This window comes from Diadema setosum, chromosome 14, assembly GCF_964275005.1.
Source record: "Diadema setosum chromosome 14, eeDiaSeto1, whole genome shotgun sequence".
Lineage (NCBI taxonomy): Eukaryota > Metazoa > Echinodermata > Echinoidea > Diadematoida > Diadematidae > Diadema > Diadema setosum.
In genome coordinates this window covers 21178440-21192991 of record NC_092698.1, presented here as the reverse complement: position 1 = coordinate 21192991, position 14552 = coordinate 21178440, and the positions used below count along the sequence as shown (strand labels likewise).

The window sequence follows — 14552 nt, the reverse complement described above, 5'->3', positions numbered from 1 at the left end:
TATGGGGCCTTGGTGTTTGGTCTCCGCCGCTTGGCCCTTGGCGCCGGAGAGTTCTAGTTTCCCTGGTGGAAAAGCTGGTTAGTGCTGTTTGATGCAAGTGGTGGTGTTTGTGGGTCGGTATTGGGATGCTGAAGTGGCGGGCCGGGCCTGGGTGGGCATTCTCGAGCCATGTGACCAAACTGGCCACAACGAAAGCATCTGGGTCGGCCATTTTCATCCCAGTTGGAGTTTTGGGTTCCTCTTCCTCTCCCTCTTCCTCTGGCCCCTTGTGAGTTGATATTTCCACGGCCAATCTGCTGGCGGAGTTGGGTAACAACCAGGCGAAGAGTTTTCATTTCCTCTACGAGTTGCAACACCAAGGCATCGCTGCTTCTTGCTTCTGTTGAGGCGCCGCCATGCACAGCGTAGACAGACGCATGTGCAGTGGTCTCTCCTCTGCCACTTCCTTCCTCCTCCTCCTCAATACGCCTGGCCTCCTCCTTCAACGCTGCGAAGCTTGCTGCTCCGTCCCGGCGATAGTACCGCGTTACGGCCACTTTCGCTGCTCCCTGCCTTAAGCCCTCGAGAAAGCAACCACACAGAATATCGTCCATCTTTGGGAGGTAGGCTGGGTATTTGCGCTTTATTCTTTGGGCCAGCTCCTGTAGCGCCAGTGCGAATGTACGCATGTCCTCTCCCCTCCTCTGAACCCTTGAGTGGAGCCTGTTAAGTAACGACGCAGCGGTTTCCTTGTCCCCGTGTATTTCCCGTAGAGCTGTAAATACTTTTTCAGCATCATCCCGCACAGATTCATCTAGCACCAGCACCTCCCGTCGAGCCTCTCCAGCCAAGTGATGAATGACTATCTGTGCTTTCTGGTCAGCTGGAGTGTTCCATACCCTAAATGCAGCCTTTACCCGCGCAATCCACTCCTCTACCCCTAAAGAGGAATCTAGATCACTCCCAGAAAAGATTGGAATTGTAATGTGCATGGGAATATACGGGAGGGTCAATACAGGTGTAGCCCCTTGACTAGATGAAGGTGTGGAGTGTGATGCCCCTTCAGACACCGGAGTTACCTCACTTATATTCATTGTATTGCAGTGTATGTATACTACCACCAAAAAGTCCTAAAAACACTTCGAAATTAAATTGTCAGCAAAAAGATCTAAATTTGAGGACCAATAACATGCATCCAATCTATTGCTCAAACTATCACTCGAACTCAAGCATGTAAAATCACGAAATCAAAGCATGGACATAAAAGTAACATAGATGCATGTGCCACTATACAGCCACTACATCAAACAAGTATACCCTCCTTCAACTTTGTCGCCTGTCGGTAGCGGGTTTACTACTGCTTTGACCAGAACAATCTTTCTATGTTTGAATTTGGTCTTTCAGTGTACACTTGACCAATTAACTCCAAAACAACCTTGCGAGATGTAGTGCTTCACAATAATTGTGGCAGAATAAATGTACAAAAATATAATGACTTGCAGACTCATGAAATAGATCTCAACACCTACTTTGACAATCCCACTCCTGACACCAATTTATGTAAGGGGGGGGGGGGTGTTAGCGTGTATACAATGTATGTGTGTGTAGAATAAAGTCACTTGTCAGGATGGCTTATTCTCACCCCGAATACATAATTTCATCCAAATGGATATATCACACAGAAGCATTAAACAAACTAAGTATGTGGGCGTCAAAGCAGTGACAAAGACAATGTAGTACACATTGGATTACATTAATCACCTTGTTGGTGTTGAGATTTATTCAAAGTCACGCATCACAGCAACCAGTTTGGTCTCTTTTAACCATGCATCATAAAAAGAGTTATTCCTATAATACGAATGACAGAGATAAGAATGTACTCACATATAAGTCCATTCTGATATTCAGCGAAGGGGATTGGGTCATGCACTACCATACAATTTTCGCGCAAAATGCTCACAAATACAGTTCTCGCGGTCGACTTAACATGCTAACTGATGGCGAATCTCGTTGGAGCGCTCAGTTCATGAAGTGAAGAGGAGCCGCGAATGATGACTTGAAGACATCTCTGCGTTGAGTTGACTCACACATACAGTTGGGGGGTCCATGTCCAAATGAAAGTTACTTCGGGATTGCTGCACATTCCGAAAGCTGCATGTCTGGTCCTCAAAACACTAAGTAGTCATTTGACTCTTCCTTAGGTCGACCAACATGATAACAGACCGTTTCGAATGTCCAGTAAAGCGTCCATAAAATATCATTCGAAACATCTTATCAACTTTGAACTGACGTACACTGGACATGACTTGGTTATGTCAGGACGGAACTTCGTGTATAAATGCAAAAGGTTGAGTTTCTCCACTAAAACATTTAAGTATAACAGCTTGGTCTCGGAGAAACTGGAACACGTCCTTCCACTTCACAGGGTTTGGGGAGAGAGACTCCGAACAGAAGTATCAACTCCAATATATACTATGTACAGGGGCCTGCTCCTACTATCCCATAATACTCATCTCTTGAAGCATACCTAAGCTTTTCTGACTATAACCCTTCTCAAAGAAACTTTATACAAAAACTTTATACAAAAACTGACCATGAATGGTAAGGGAGAGAGAAAGAGACAAAGAGGCAGAGGGAGAGATAGGAGAGGGAGAGAGGGAGATTGAGAAAGAAACTTAATACAAAGCATTCTACATGCATGCTGTACTCTGGTTCTTTGTACGGCATCACAAGGTGGCAAACTTCAAAGTAACATAGAACAATACCAGCCACTTTTATGTGGTTTTCTATCTCTAAGTCACTGTCCAGTCATTGCCACTGTCCAGTCATTGCCACTAAATCCACTATTCAAGTAGGGTGGCAGTACCTCTTTTGTTTCATAAACTCATTCAACCTTTAGGTTGCGTGGTGGCACTATATAATAAACTGTGTACCAAGCAGCTATTGTATCGTGGTAATGAATAGATTCCAGCTTTCTGGTTCTACAAACTCTATGTACACTAAAATGGGCAAGTTGCTCCATAAACTTATATTACATGTCTTGGTATGAAAGCTACTATATTCCAGCTTTCCGCCAGTACTATCTATACAGTAAAGTGGGCATGTTACTCCACCACTTTACACATATTCATTTCACAAATCTTGGCTCTCGCAAAATGATTAAAATGCATGTGAGCATTCCTCATTTTACAGAACCAAAGATGACTACGAACATCAAAGACTTTGTCTTCATGTCATCAATTCGCTGGTCCTTTGCCCATTTTTGTTGAAAATTGTAGAAGACATCCTACCATTAGGAATGTCTCTGCCAACAGATTGGTCTATCAATTTCTTTTTATTTTTTCCTTTCTCTCCAACAAATTCTTGCCCATTATGTCATTCTTGGACAACTCCTCTCTACTACAATTTCTACACTTTTTGTCTGCAGTAGGGTTTATTTTGTCCACTTTCTAGAACTAGTAGAACTTACTTGAAACACAGCTAAATGACTGAGCATTTGGGCTCCAGTTGGTACACACTTTAGGCCCTATATGACTTGCTGGGAACCTCCTGTACTAGGTTAAGTCGCAGGATGTGGGGGAGGGGGAAAGGCATTGCGTCGCTAAGCCGTGGGCCATCCCGCACACCTTATCTGTTCCTGAGGCGTCTGCAATGTGATACGGCAAGGAAGGAAGGGCTAAGAGCGAGGGAGAGAGAGAGAACGGATAGAAGAGAGGAAACGGATGTTTAGCGGAGGATCAAAGGATGAAGGGGCAGTAGAAGTCCGCCACACAACATGTCTAACGTGACTTACCTTTGGCAAAAAGAAAAACTTGCAATATGGTTTGCCTAGTTGGTGTTGTTGTGGCTTCTTTTTTCATTTTTGATGTTGTACTCTGAAGTTCATTCTTCCTTTTTAGGGGGATGATGCAAACACATTTTGCTTGGTAATGGGCTATTTATGGGGTAGTAAAGTCACTGTGTCATGCAGCCGGATTTCCCCTTCTGTCACTGTTTTCATACGGTCTTGGACTTAGAGATCCAAGGCTCAATTGTCATGACAATACATAAGTGGGAGATGAATTTATCTTTTTATTCTTTTTGCTTGTGTTTCTTTTGTTTGTTGGTGAATCATACTATTAATGTTTACACCAATATATTTATCTAGTCAAAGTTTTTGCGAATCAGGACTTCCCAACAATTTTGAGAGTAGTTTAATTCGCTAACATTGCATATGTGTCGGGATCAGAATCTATATTTTCACCTGTTATAAAATTCAGGAATAGCAATAGACTCATTTCATGTAAATCAAAAATGCCAAGAAATATGTGGCATATACAGTAACTAATTGCTAATGGTTTTGTATTTCATACATTTGCAGTTCACCAAACATTGATGGAATTCCCAATGCAAACATTTGTTTAGTGTGCATCTTGGAGAAATCTTTTGGTCACTCTGACCTGTAATTCTGGAAGATACACTGTATAATTGGCTAGCAGCAAGCCTGGTAAGACAGTGGCTGCGTTTATCTAAAAAAAATTTGAGGCAGAATCATGATCCTAAACGCGTTTGAGGCATTTTCAGGGGTTAGATAAATGCAACCGTGTTTTCAAATGCATTTAGAAATGCCGTTTTGAAATGCCTTTCAAAGGGCGTTTTGAAATGCATTTGAGACCACGATCGCCGTTCTGTGAGTAGATAAACCGCAATGCCGTTTTGAAATGCGTTTATATCTAAAGATCAAATCCCAGCTGTTTCCGGTTGTGCTCTCTACCCATTATTTGTGTGTGACTGATGAGGCATGTTTTGTGGTATGCAGTTGACCTTTACTTCCTGGGTCAAACGGCGCAAAGCAGCTGCGCGGTGACAACACTTGAATCATGATTGTACGATGGTTAGATAAACGCTACACCCTGAGAATCGCGTTTCAAACCACGTTCGCAAACACCGTTCCAAACGCGTTTTGAAACGTGATTCTCTCTCTCAAGTTAGATAAATGCAGACAGTGTCGATCTGGACCCCTCACCCCTCCTCTCACTACCGCCCCACCCAGCACTCTCATCAAGTTATGTCCTTTTATCTGTTAATTGACAGTTAAGCCCAGCTCAAACCAGATGGATACACAAACTTGAGGCAGAATGTGCCAACAATTATCTTTTTCTTATTAAATGAAAGAAATAAAAAAATCACCACTTGGCTACATTTGCAGCCACCACAAGGGCTTATCTTGAGTATTCTTTGCGGCACAAGTCCCTTCATTTGATTTGGATTTGTGGCCAGACGACTTTAACCATTACAATGTCATCGATCTACCCCATGGTGAGATAAACAGCTTATTTGGCATTAGCTGCACGGTGGCTTGCACTTTCTCAGACATTCAGAAGTCGATTGCATTCATGTCAATTTTTTCATTCAGCAGACAGTAATCAGCTTTGTCAAGCAGGCTGAAATGTTCTGTGTATTTCTGTCCATGTGTGTGTGTGTGTTGTTTTATGATGGAGGATAAAGGAAATAAAAAGTTTACATGTGTTATACCTGGTATATGTTCTGTTTTATTATAGAAGGTATTAATGTATCTTTTCTTTCTTTCTTTCTTTCTTTCTCTTTTACAGATTATCTATTCAAGAGTTGCCAGAGTTTGTAAGGTAAGATTTGTTTCTCTTACAGTTGTAGTATCATAACATTTTTTAAAATCATTGATTGGACTGAATAAAGCACAATTTACTTGAACAAATTATGAAAAAAAGATGAAATACTCCAAATTTCTGTGTGGGAATTTGACCGATGCTGTAGTTGGCCCAGAGATTCACCAGCTTCAAATTCTACATCAGAATTCATCATCCATCCACTTTCACTTAGAAGAGCAATCCGTATTGATAGGTTCTCAATAGCTGCATTCACACAATGTTTCTAAATTTCTAGTTTAACTTCAAGTTTTAAACTTTATGATCAGCTCATAGTTTAGTACTTTGTAGATGCACTGAAAAATTAGATATCTTGAAGATCAGTCAATGATTAAAACTGCAACATTTCTCAGGGTTTTTCTATATCCATTTATAACTTATCATCGTATGGACGCAATAATCAGCGATCGCGAAAGTTAGTGTGACCTCTCCGTGAACCCTATTCCCCCTCACCCTCTGGATTGAAGAGCGTATTGAACACTACTAACGGCATCATGATCGGGTTTATCACTAGATATGTGTGCATGTATTTCTTTTGTTTCTCTAGTAGTTTCATCATCGAGTGGTATTCTCACTCAAAAGTCCAATCTTTGAAATAAGCATTGTGTGGACGCGCGTCATAGTTAAGGGGGTGAGATCCTATCATCGACAATTAGCCTCTGCGCGAGCGTAGCGACAAAGGGGCAGCTAGGCCCCTTCTGACGTACTTTGGAGATGAATGATGCCCGTCACATTCCCGGAGATAACCTTCCTACAATGTATCATTGTCCACTTCATGTCCTGTTGAGAGGTTTCACTGATTGACTGCTTCTCTTTACTTTTAATGAAAAGAAGAAAAACAACAAAAATGAGTATTACAAGAGTTGTAACCATCTCCGTGAATATTTAGCTCCAGGGGGAAAAAAGAATAAGAATTCAACAAGTATCAAATTAAAAGCTACTTTGGACTAATTTCCCCCAGTGATTTCCATCAATTCATGCTCGATAACTCAGCTCATTATTATTATTTTTTTTAATAGCTCTTTTCACTTACAAGCAGTTAGTCCTTGAGAACGGAAGTGCTGTTCTTTTTTACCCTCTCACACATTTCCATTCTCTGCTAGTTTTGGGCGTTGGTGATTGATGGTCTTCCATAACTCATGATGACAATTTGAATACAAAAATACTCTACCATTAGCCTCTTGGTATAGGAAAAACCTGTTCACGAGAGAAAAACAGAAGTCATGAATTAGTAGAAATAGGGGTGTAAAGGCCACAGATTTAGCCCATATATTTTGGTACTGGTATTGAAATTGAATACGTCAAGCTCCTGAAGGGGGAGTTAGAAATGGAATAGGGATATAGCCTGTCATCCAGACTTTTTTAATACTTCTTTGCATTTGCTAATGAATAGAGAATGAATGACATAATTGTCATGCCCAATTAAACTGGATACATTTCATTAGACCAGTCAAATATCTATTATGGTAGGGTGATGTGCTAAGAAACAGTTATTGGCATGTTAGTCTCTTTATAGATGTAGAGGTGTTTGTTTTTTTTTTGTGAGGGGGATCTTCTTCTTATTCTTCTCATTCATTTCTGAATGGGGACATCTCTGAAACAAATGATGCAGTGTGCTGCAGGTCCGTCACACTCCCATACATTTTTTTTTTTTGCTGCAATATCTGTGGCTCATGGTGTTGTACAAAGGGCACTCCCACAACAGATGCTCTGTTGTCATGCTGCTTGTCTGACATGGGCAAAGTTCGGAGGTTGGGAGAGAAAATTAATGGACACAAAGTCTGGGATCGAGACTATGCAAACAGCAGGGTGAGCCATGGCAGTGAAAAATATGAATTGTCTCGGTCTGAGAGTCAGCTATTGATCCTTGTGATGTGAACTTGTTAAGCTGTCAATCCATCATCGCCTCCTGTTGCGGAGGACCACTTATGGTGACTTTATGCCGTGGAAGTGATGGGAATTCGGGAAGTAACAAGACTAGGGACAGTAAGAGGGGAAAATACAGACTGCCAGCAGCAAGGAAAAAAAGTCTCGGTCAAGTTTAGTTTGATTTCTTTTCCAGATGTGATTTGCTGATACGGATAGAAATCGAGCTATTGGCAGGAATTTACAATACGGTGTAGGAAGTATCTCTCTCTCCAGGGTACCCCCACTCCTCTAAGCTCATCCCCCTTCACACTTGATAAGCAACAATGCTGTATTCAAACATAAGGGAAGACTGACACTGCGCCCATAGCTCAAATAATCTATTCCATGCTTGTCATCCATCACGTTATCCCTTGTTCTTACGGTCATATTTACAGAGTTGACATGGATTGGTTCAGAGCAAAATGTTCTGTGTGGATATACCATCACTCATGGCATTACTAGCACCTGGAAATTACACACCGTTCTGCAAGAACTACTTTTGCATTACCCTGGAGATCTTTGAAGAAGGAGAGGGAGAAAGAAAAAAAAAGTCAAGAAGGACCTTATTAGTGTAGCCTACTTTTTAATTCATAATGTAGTCTAACATTTCATGAGTAAGAGTGATTATTCTGAATTTGAATTCTACAGTTACACGAATTACGTCTTGCCCTGAAATGTATCCAAGGGAAAAATCCCAATCCACATTCATGTTTCTTCCCTACAGGCGCTCATGCTCGAAATGAAATTTTGTATTGGATTACGTGACGCTAAATCACACTTCGGGAGAATCGAAGAACTTTTGTTCAAACACAAGGTCGTCTTCTGGCGATAACACTGTTGACCGATGAGAAATGGGGGGGGGGGGGTGGAGAAAGAAAGAAAAGGAGAGGGATTTTACAATTTGTATTCTTGATGTATTGCCTCAAGATCAATTTCTTTTATGCATGGAGATTGGTACCTAATATTGCTCAAAAGTAGTGCTGCGTTGGGCTCCGATTTGATTTGAGGTTGTTGAACTGACTGGCCAGGAGTCTTGGCAGCCCCGGCAGAGTCACAATTCAAGTCTGTGCTACAGTACGGCACGTATACGATGAAATTTCAAATCTTAGTCAACCATCAAACCATGCCAGGTGCAACCAAACGAGAAATTGGTTTCGAGTTTGGTTTTCTGCCAATCCGGGGAGGTGGTCTTGCACTCTTTGTGATGGCATACCTACTTAACATTGTTTGATATTTTTCTCTTTTTTTTTTCTTTGGTTTCATCATTTTCATCCTTTCTTCTTCTTTTTTCTGTCTTTGTTTAATTGCCACTGGCAAGGTAAAAGTATGGTCTATGGTTACAGAATCAACAGGACATGTATTATGAATTAAATTGATATATCTGATAAAACAAAAACAAAGCTTATTTAAGAAGTTTAATGTCTCATATCTGACAGTATGTTTAGAGTTTTATTTTTAAAACTGCATAATAGTTCTGATGGACTATGTCATTCCATCTTTTTAATCATAGAGAGAGGTCTAGATAATTTTTGTTTATTTCATTTCATTGAATGTGAGTACTTGTTTTACATATTTGAGAACCTTACAAGTGATAGATCCCAAGCAATGTAAATAAGTGGAAAGTACCAGGCATGAAAACTAGATATGAACCAAAAAAAAAAAAAAAGATGACTGAGCATAGTATGAGACTTTGTCAGAAATTTATTGTGGTAGAATAGGGTGGAAAATTAAATTCTTGTGTACCGTAATAAACAAAAAAGGGGAAGGAGAGAGAAGAGTGTTGATAATGAAAAATTTATGGCAGCTTTAATACGTCAACTTGACAATCATTTCACCATTCCTTGCATAGTCCCATCTCATTCCATCTCATGCTGGCTGGCATCTGTTGTTTATCAGAGCCTCAGGACCATCCATGGTATACACAGATCCGACATTCAGAATGTCGCCCATCATCCTCTGTCTGTAGTAACACAAAACAGACACGAGCCCATTCTCTACAGACAGCAGATAAATCCCTGCACTATTAGTCCGTCTTGCACAACCAGATGCATCCCTTCACATCTGCAATTAATGCCACTATGTGTTTGGCTTGGATCAGCATCTGGGAGAAGGTCAAGAAAATAGCATTAAAATCCCCTGAATGCCTGATAGCACATCTCTTCCCCCCCCCCCCCCTTTCTCTCCCTCCCTTTATCACTTTCTCTGCCCATACATTTGTCTGATGGCATGTCAACCCATGTTTTACCACCAACCTTCATGTGACTTTTCACCTAGCACATCGGAGTTTGAGATGATCGTCTGTGATGTGAAAATAAAAGGAATTTAAGAGAAAGACGGATAGAAGAAGAGAGAGAGAGAGGGAGAGTGCTAAAGCGTCTGAGCTGTGCTAGGTAAAAAAAAAAAAAAATACTCTTTTTAAAGCAATATGTTATAGGGGAATGTGAAACAGGTGATTGGGAAGTACCGCCTTTCACATGACATGACACCCATGATGCATTGAGTGATGTATGGGCATCACTTCAAAGGAAATTGAGGAGGGGGAGGGGGGGAGAGGGGGAGGAGGGGGTTGCACATACAAGTAAAATACAGTTCAGCGATCATTCAGCTGAAAATCTGAAAAGAATATTCAGTTTGTATTTTCATTTGCTGTTGTAAATATTCCTTTCCAGTCATGTTGTGATCTTCTTTATCCTCTCTTTAACTTAGAATTTGTTAATAGTGATTGTGATGTGCAGTCTTATATGTACACAGGGTAGCCACTCCACACTTTGTGCTGCTCTTTTGAAAGGCACTGCGCCATTACCATTTCCCCCAGCGCCATCGCAGGTATCCATTGGTACACCCTGGCAAAGATTCATTGTGGGTAAAACATCTTTTTTTGAGGACTTACATTGTAAGCTCTGGGTAGGATTTAAATGTCAGCAGAGGGCTTCATCCCGGAAGAGAGATGCTAATGACATGCCTTATGTTTTCCTCTTCCTTCCCTTCTCCTTCCTCCTGCCTTCCCCCCCCCCCCCCCCCACTGCAGAGTGACACCGGAGGACACTTCTTGCTAGAGGAGAATTGGACCACCTTCCGCAAGGCCCGCCTCAATTGCTCCATCCCAGGGCAGATACCATTCTCCTTTAATGAAATTGGTAAAGTCAATTCTCTTACAGCAAGCGTGTCAGTAGTAGTAGCAGAAGTAGTTAAATCACTAGTATAGGGAGTCAGTATGATGAGTACTTGCACGGATATACTAAGTATTGATGAAAATGAAAATATATCATGATAACATGCTTTGAATGCAAAAGATGATTTGGTTTATAGCAATTTGCAGATATTTAGAGGGACTATATGCAGGGAAGGGTGGTTTATATTCAATTTATTTGGAGATTTAAAGGATTTGTTGCAACATGGTGGATGTAAAAAGTGTCAAGGTGCAGCATTTTAAGTACTGGTACTTTTGAAGGTCATCAAGATGTCTCATGTATTCATAGCACCGCCATCCCTAATCATGCACCCTTTTCTACGATGCAACATCATCAATTTCCAAGAGATTTCATGTACCGTGGCGGCGTTACTGCCGCAGCCACATTGCTGGCTGCCGCCTTTGTGTTGTGGCAAAAAAAGTGTAGGATGTAAGCCTTGTTTACGCTGAGCCAAAATCTGTCTGACCATCTTGTCAGTGCATCCTCTTTTCGACGTCCTTTTTCTCTCCCCCACTTTGTTGTGAACTCCAACCTGGGCTCCCAAGTCGACATGACATGAACAATGCAGGCAGTTAATAAAAAAGGGAGATTGAATGTTGCTAGAGAGACTTGGAAGGAAAGCGAATTACATGAGGCAATCATATTGACGTCAGAGTAACAGAGTTGCAATCATATTGACGTCAGATTAACAGAATTGCAATCATATTGATGTCAGATCAACAGAGTTGCAATCATATTGATGTCAGATTAACAGAGTTGCAATCATTTTGATGTCAGATTAACCATTGTTAACAGAGTCGCAATCATATTGATGTCAGATCAACAGAGTTGCAATCATATTGATGTCAGATTAACAGAGTTGCAATCATTTTGATGTCAGATTAACCATTGTTAACAGAGTCGCAATCATATTGATGTCAGATCAACAGAGTTGCAATCATATTGATGTCAGATTAACAGAGTTGCAATCATATTGATGTCAGATTAACAGAGTTGCAATCATATTGATGTCAGATTAACAGAGTGTTCACTATCTTACATTGTACATAGTTTATGATGTAATATCGATGTACCGTATGCCTATTGGCAATCAGTTCTTAAGGGGGGGGGGGGGGGGAGGAAAAAAAATATTTGTGCTGTACAGTGTCAAATCATATGTTTCACTGGGAAGACTTGACGTAATGTTTCTTCCATGACGTCAACTTCTTACATTTCTCGAATTTCTTCCCTTCCAGAGAGCACGCACTACGACAATGAGACGGGGATCATCTTCACCGTCTTCTCAACACCAAGGTATGATTACTTGCTGCCGAAAGGTAGAAGGAAGTCTCTAATGCGGAATGATGCACTGATGCCAGTGACATTCACGGCTTTTTTGATGCGATCCCTCTTTAAAGGCATAATTTACCATTTGCAGATGAAAGCATTAGTGCTTTAAAATAGTTCTGAAATGTGAGTTAGGGATAGAAACAACCACTGTCAAAATTTGAATCCGTATAATCGATGTTAAGTGTTGTTAAATACACAAAATGTGAACAATAGTTATAATAAAAATGTTTCCAGACTAAACCGTATACAGTTACGGTTTACTGAGAAAAACCCTGATATCTCCTTATATTTTAGGTTTTATTGCAAATATTTCATATGGTAGGATGTTTTATGATACAACAGACCTACACATATGCATGAAATGTGATATCTTGAACATTTTTGAAATCACTGCTCCCAAAGGTAAACTGGACCTTTAAAAGTTTGAACCCCAAAGTCCTTGTACCCAAGGATGGGGAAAAAAAGGATAGGATTTCATCATCACTAAGCAGACATCAATCATTTTATTAAGCTTCCTTACTAAGCTTTGATCATGTTTCAGGGTTGTACAATTGTCTTCTCTTTTTTTTATATTCGCAAGGAGTGGAAAAGTTGTTGTGTCTTTCAATCTGTCGCATGAAAGCTCATGTTGCAAAATGGTAGATAGGTGCAGAATTTGTTAACTCTTGTTGGTGCTTATCCATCAGATTAGGTGGAAATTCTCTTGAAGGATGCAACCTTGCTGTTGTCATTCACAGATTCTCAGCATTTATCTTGTATTTCTTTCCATCAGTTTGTTGTTTTGTTTTTCAGTATTTTCTTTCTGTATTGCACAAATTGGGAGTGAATGTACGTGTACGCACTGCACCGTGACGTTATCAGAAGTGATCACGCAGTGCAGACTCTTGATTTAGTTTTTGTTGTGTGTTTAGAAGTTTTAGAAAATCGCTTTTTGAACAAACAGGAAGTGTTGACCCTTTTCATCCTCCCCGCCTCTTTCATCCCCATAGCAACAGCATCCATGGTTCCGCCATCTGCGCCTACACCTTGGAGGCGATAGATGAGGCATTCAACGGCCCCTTCAAGTTCCAGCCCAATGCCGCTTCAGCCTGGGTCAGCAGACCGAATGCAAGTCCAAGGGTATGTAGTCTGGCCTCAAACCTCAAGCCTGACCCTCCCCCCATCCTTCCAGGAAACTCCCTCACCTCCCATGAATCAATAAAACAATCAATTACAGTAATTTGTTTTGAAAGGCATCTCTTGTTCCATCGTTTATGGAGTAAGGAATATGAAAAATGGAAATGTGGGTGTGTGTTTTTTTTCTTGCCCTTATCTCCAGAGTCAGAAATTCTGGAGAAGTTGCTAGTGGACTTGCATGTATGTCTTGATAATGTGTATATGTCCATAATCAATATTTTTGTGTTTATGTGTGTGTATGTGTGTGTGTGTGTGTGTGTGTGTGTGTGTGTGTATACATGAGTGAGTATATTTGGCAGTAGAATGTAGAGTACACAAGGAATTCCAAGACTGCAGATGGTAAATATCAAGAAAAGCCAAGGTGTGAAATTGACTTTATGAAACTCACCTAGAATGCAAGAAGGCAGCATGTTCAGACGCACCTACATGTGGCATGCCTTATTTCAGACCAAAAGTCACCTCAGTACCTAAGCAAACCTGGACAAGTAATGTTTTCTTCTCCTTTTCATAAACAAGGTGCCTATAGGTGAGTTTCATTGAGTTGTTTTCTTGCCATGCATTCAAAGCTGTCATACAATTATGTGCTGGTGGGTGCTGTAGGTGTTTTTTTTTTTCCTGTCTTTTTCTCTGTCTGCTTAAGTGTGTGTTTGCAGGGGCGGATCCAGGAATTCTATAAAGGGTGGGGGCACACATGCCCCACCCCACTTTTTCTTTTTATTTCTTTCGTTTTAACAAAAATTAAAGGGGGGTGGGCGCTCGGTGTGCCCCCGCCTGGATCCGCCACAGTGCTTGTGTTTCTGGTTCATGGATAAATTGTGTGTTTGTCATAGTCGGTATTCTCTGCTACTTGTCGTGGTGCCAAAACAGAGAATGTCAAGAAATGTGTGCCCGTTTCATCAATCGCAGTGGCTCCAGGAGACAGCTACTACAATGTTTCTCGCATCAATCCACACCTGCATTTCTGCAGAACATGATGAATCGTGCTACAGAATAATGATCGCAGAAAAACCTCTAGTGTTTTTTTTGTCTCCATTTGTTTTCCCGTTGACTCCAGACAAGGCAGAAGAAGATGACGATGTTGTCAGACCAGTTGTCGTCGATTATTTATGTGGGGTGATCGATTCATCTTTCTGTGGGGTAAAGTCTATGACAAGGGAAGCTTTAACCTCATAAAAAAGAAAGGTTCCCCTGGAGGTTGAGGCCAAATTTCTCCCATCGGAATAATCAGTCTAAGGTTTCATAAAGTTCATCTTCTTCTTTTTTTGGCCTATGATTGCTATCCTGGATCAAATGGGTCAATTTGGTC

At 40.9% G+C, this 14552-nt stretch overlaps 1 protein-coding gene across 1 annotated transcript in view; it reads left to right on the top strand.

Moving 5' to 3' along the window:
• The window catches only part of LOC140238204 (semaphorin-5A-like), a 134440-nt gene that overhangs the window by 68660 nt on the left and 51228 nt on the right, over window positions 1-14552 (top strand). Inside the window, exons 6-9 of the mRNA XM_072318141.1 lie at window positions 5571-5603; window positions 10579-10687; window positions 11977-12034; window positions 13060-13189. Of these exons, the coding sequence (XP_072174242.1) occupies window positions 5571-5603; window positions 10579-10687; window positions 11977-12034; window positions 13060-13189 (330 nt within the window). The remainder of the gene's footprint in view (window positions 1-5570; window positions 5604-10578; window positions 10688-11976; window positions 12035-13059; window positions 13190-14552) is intronic.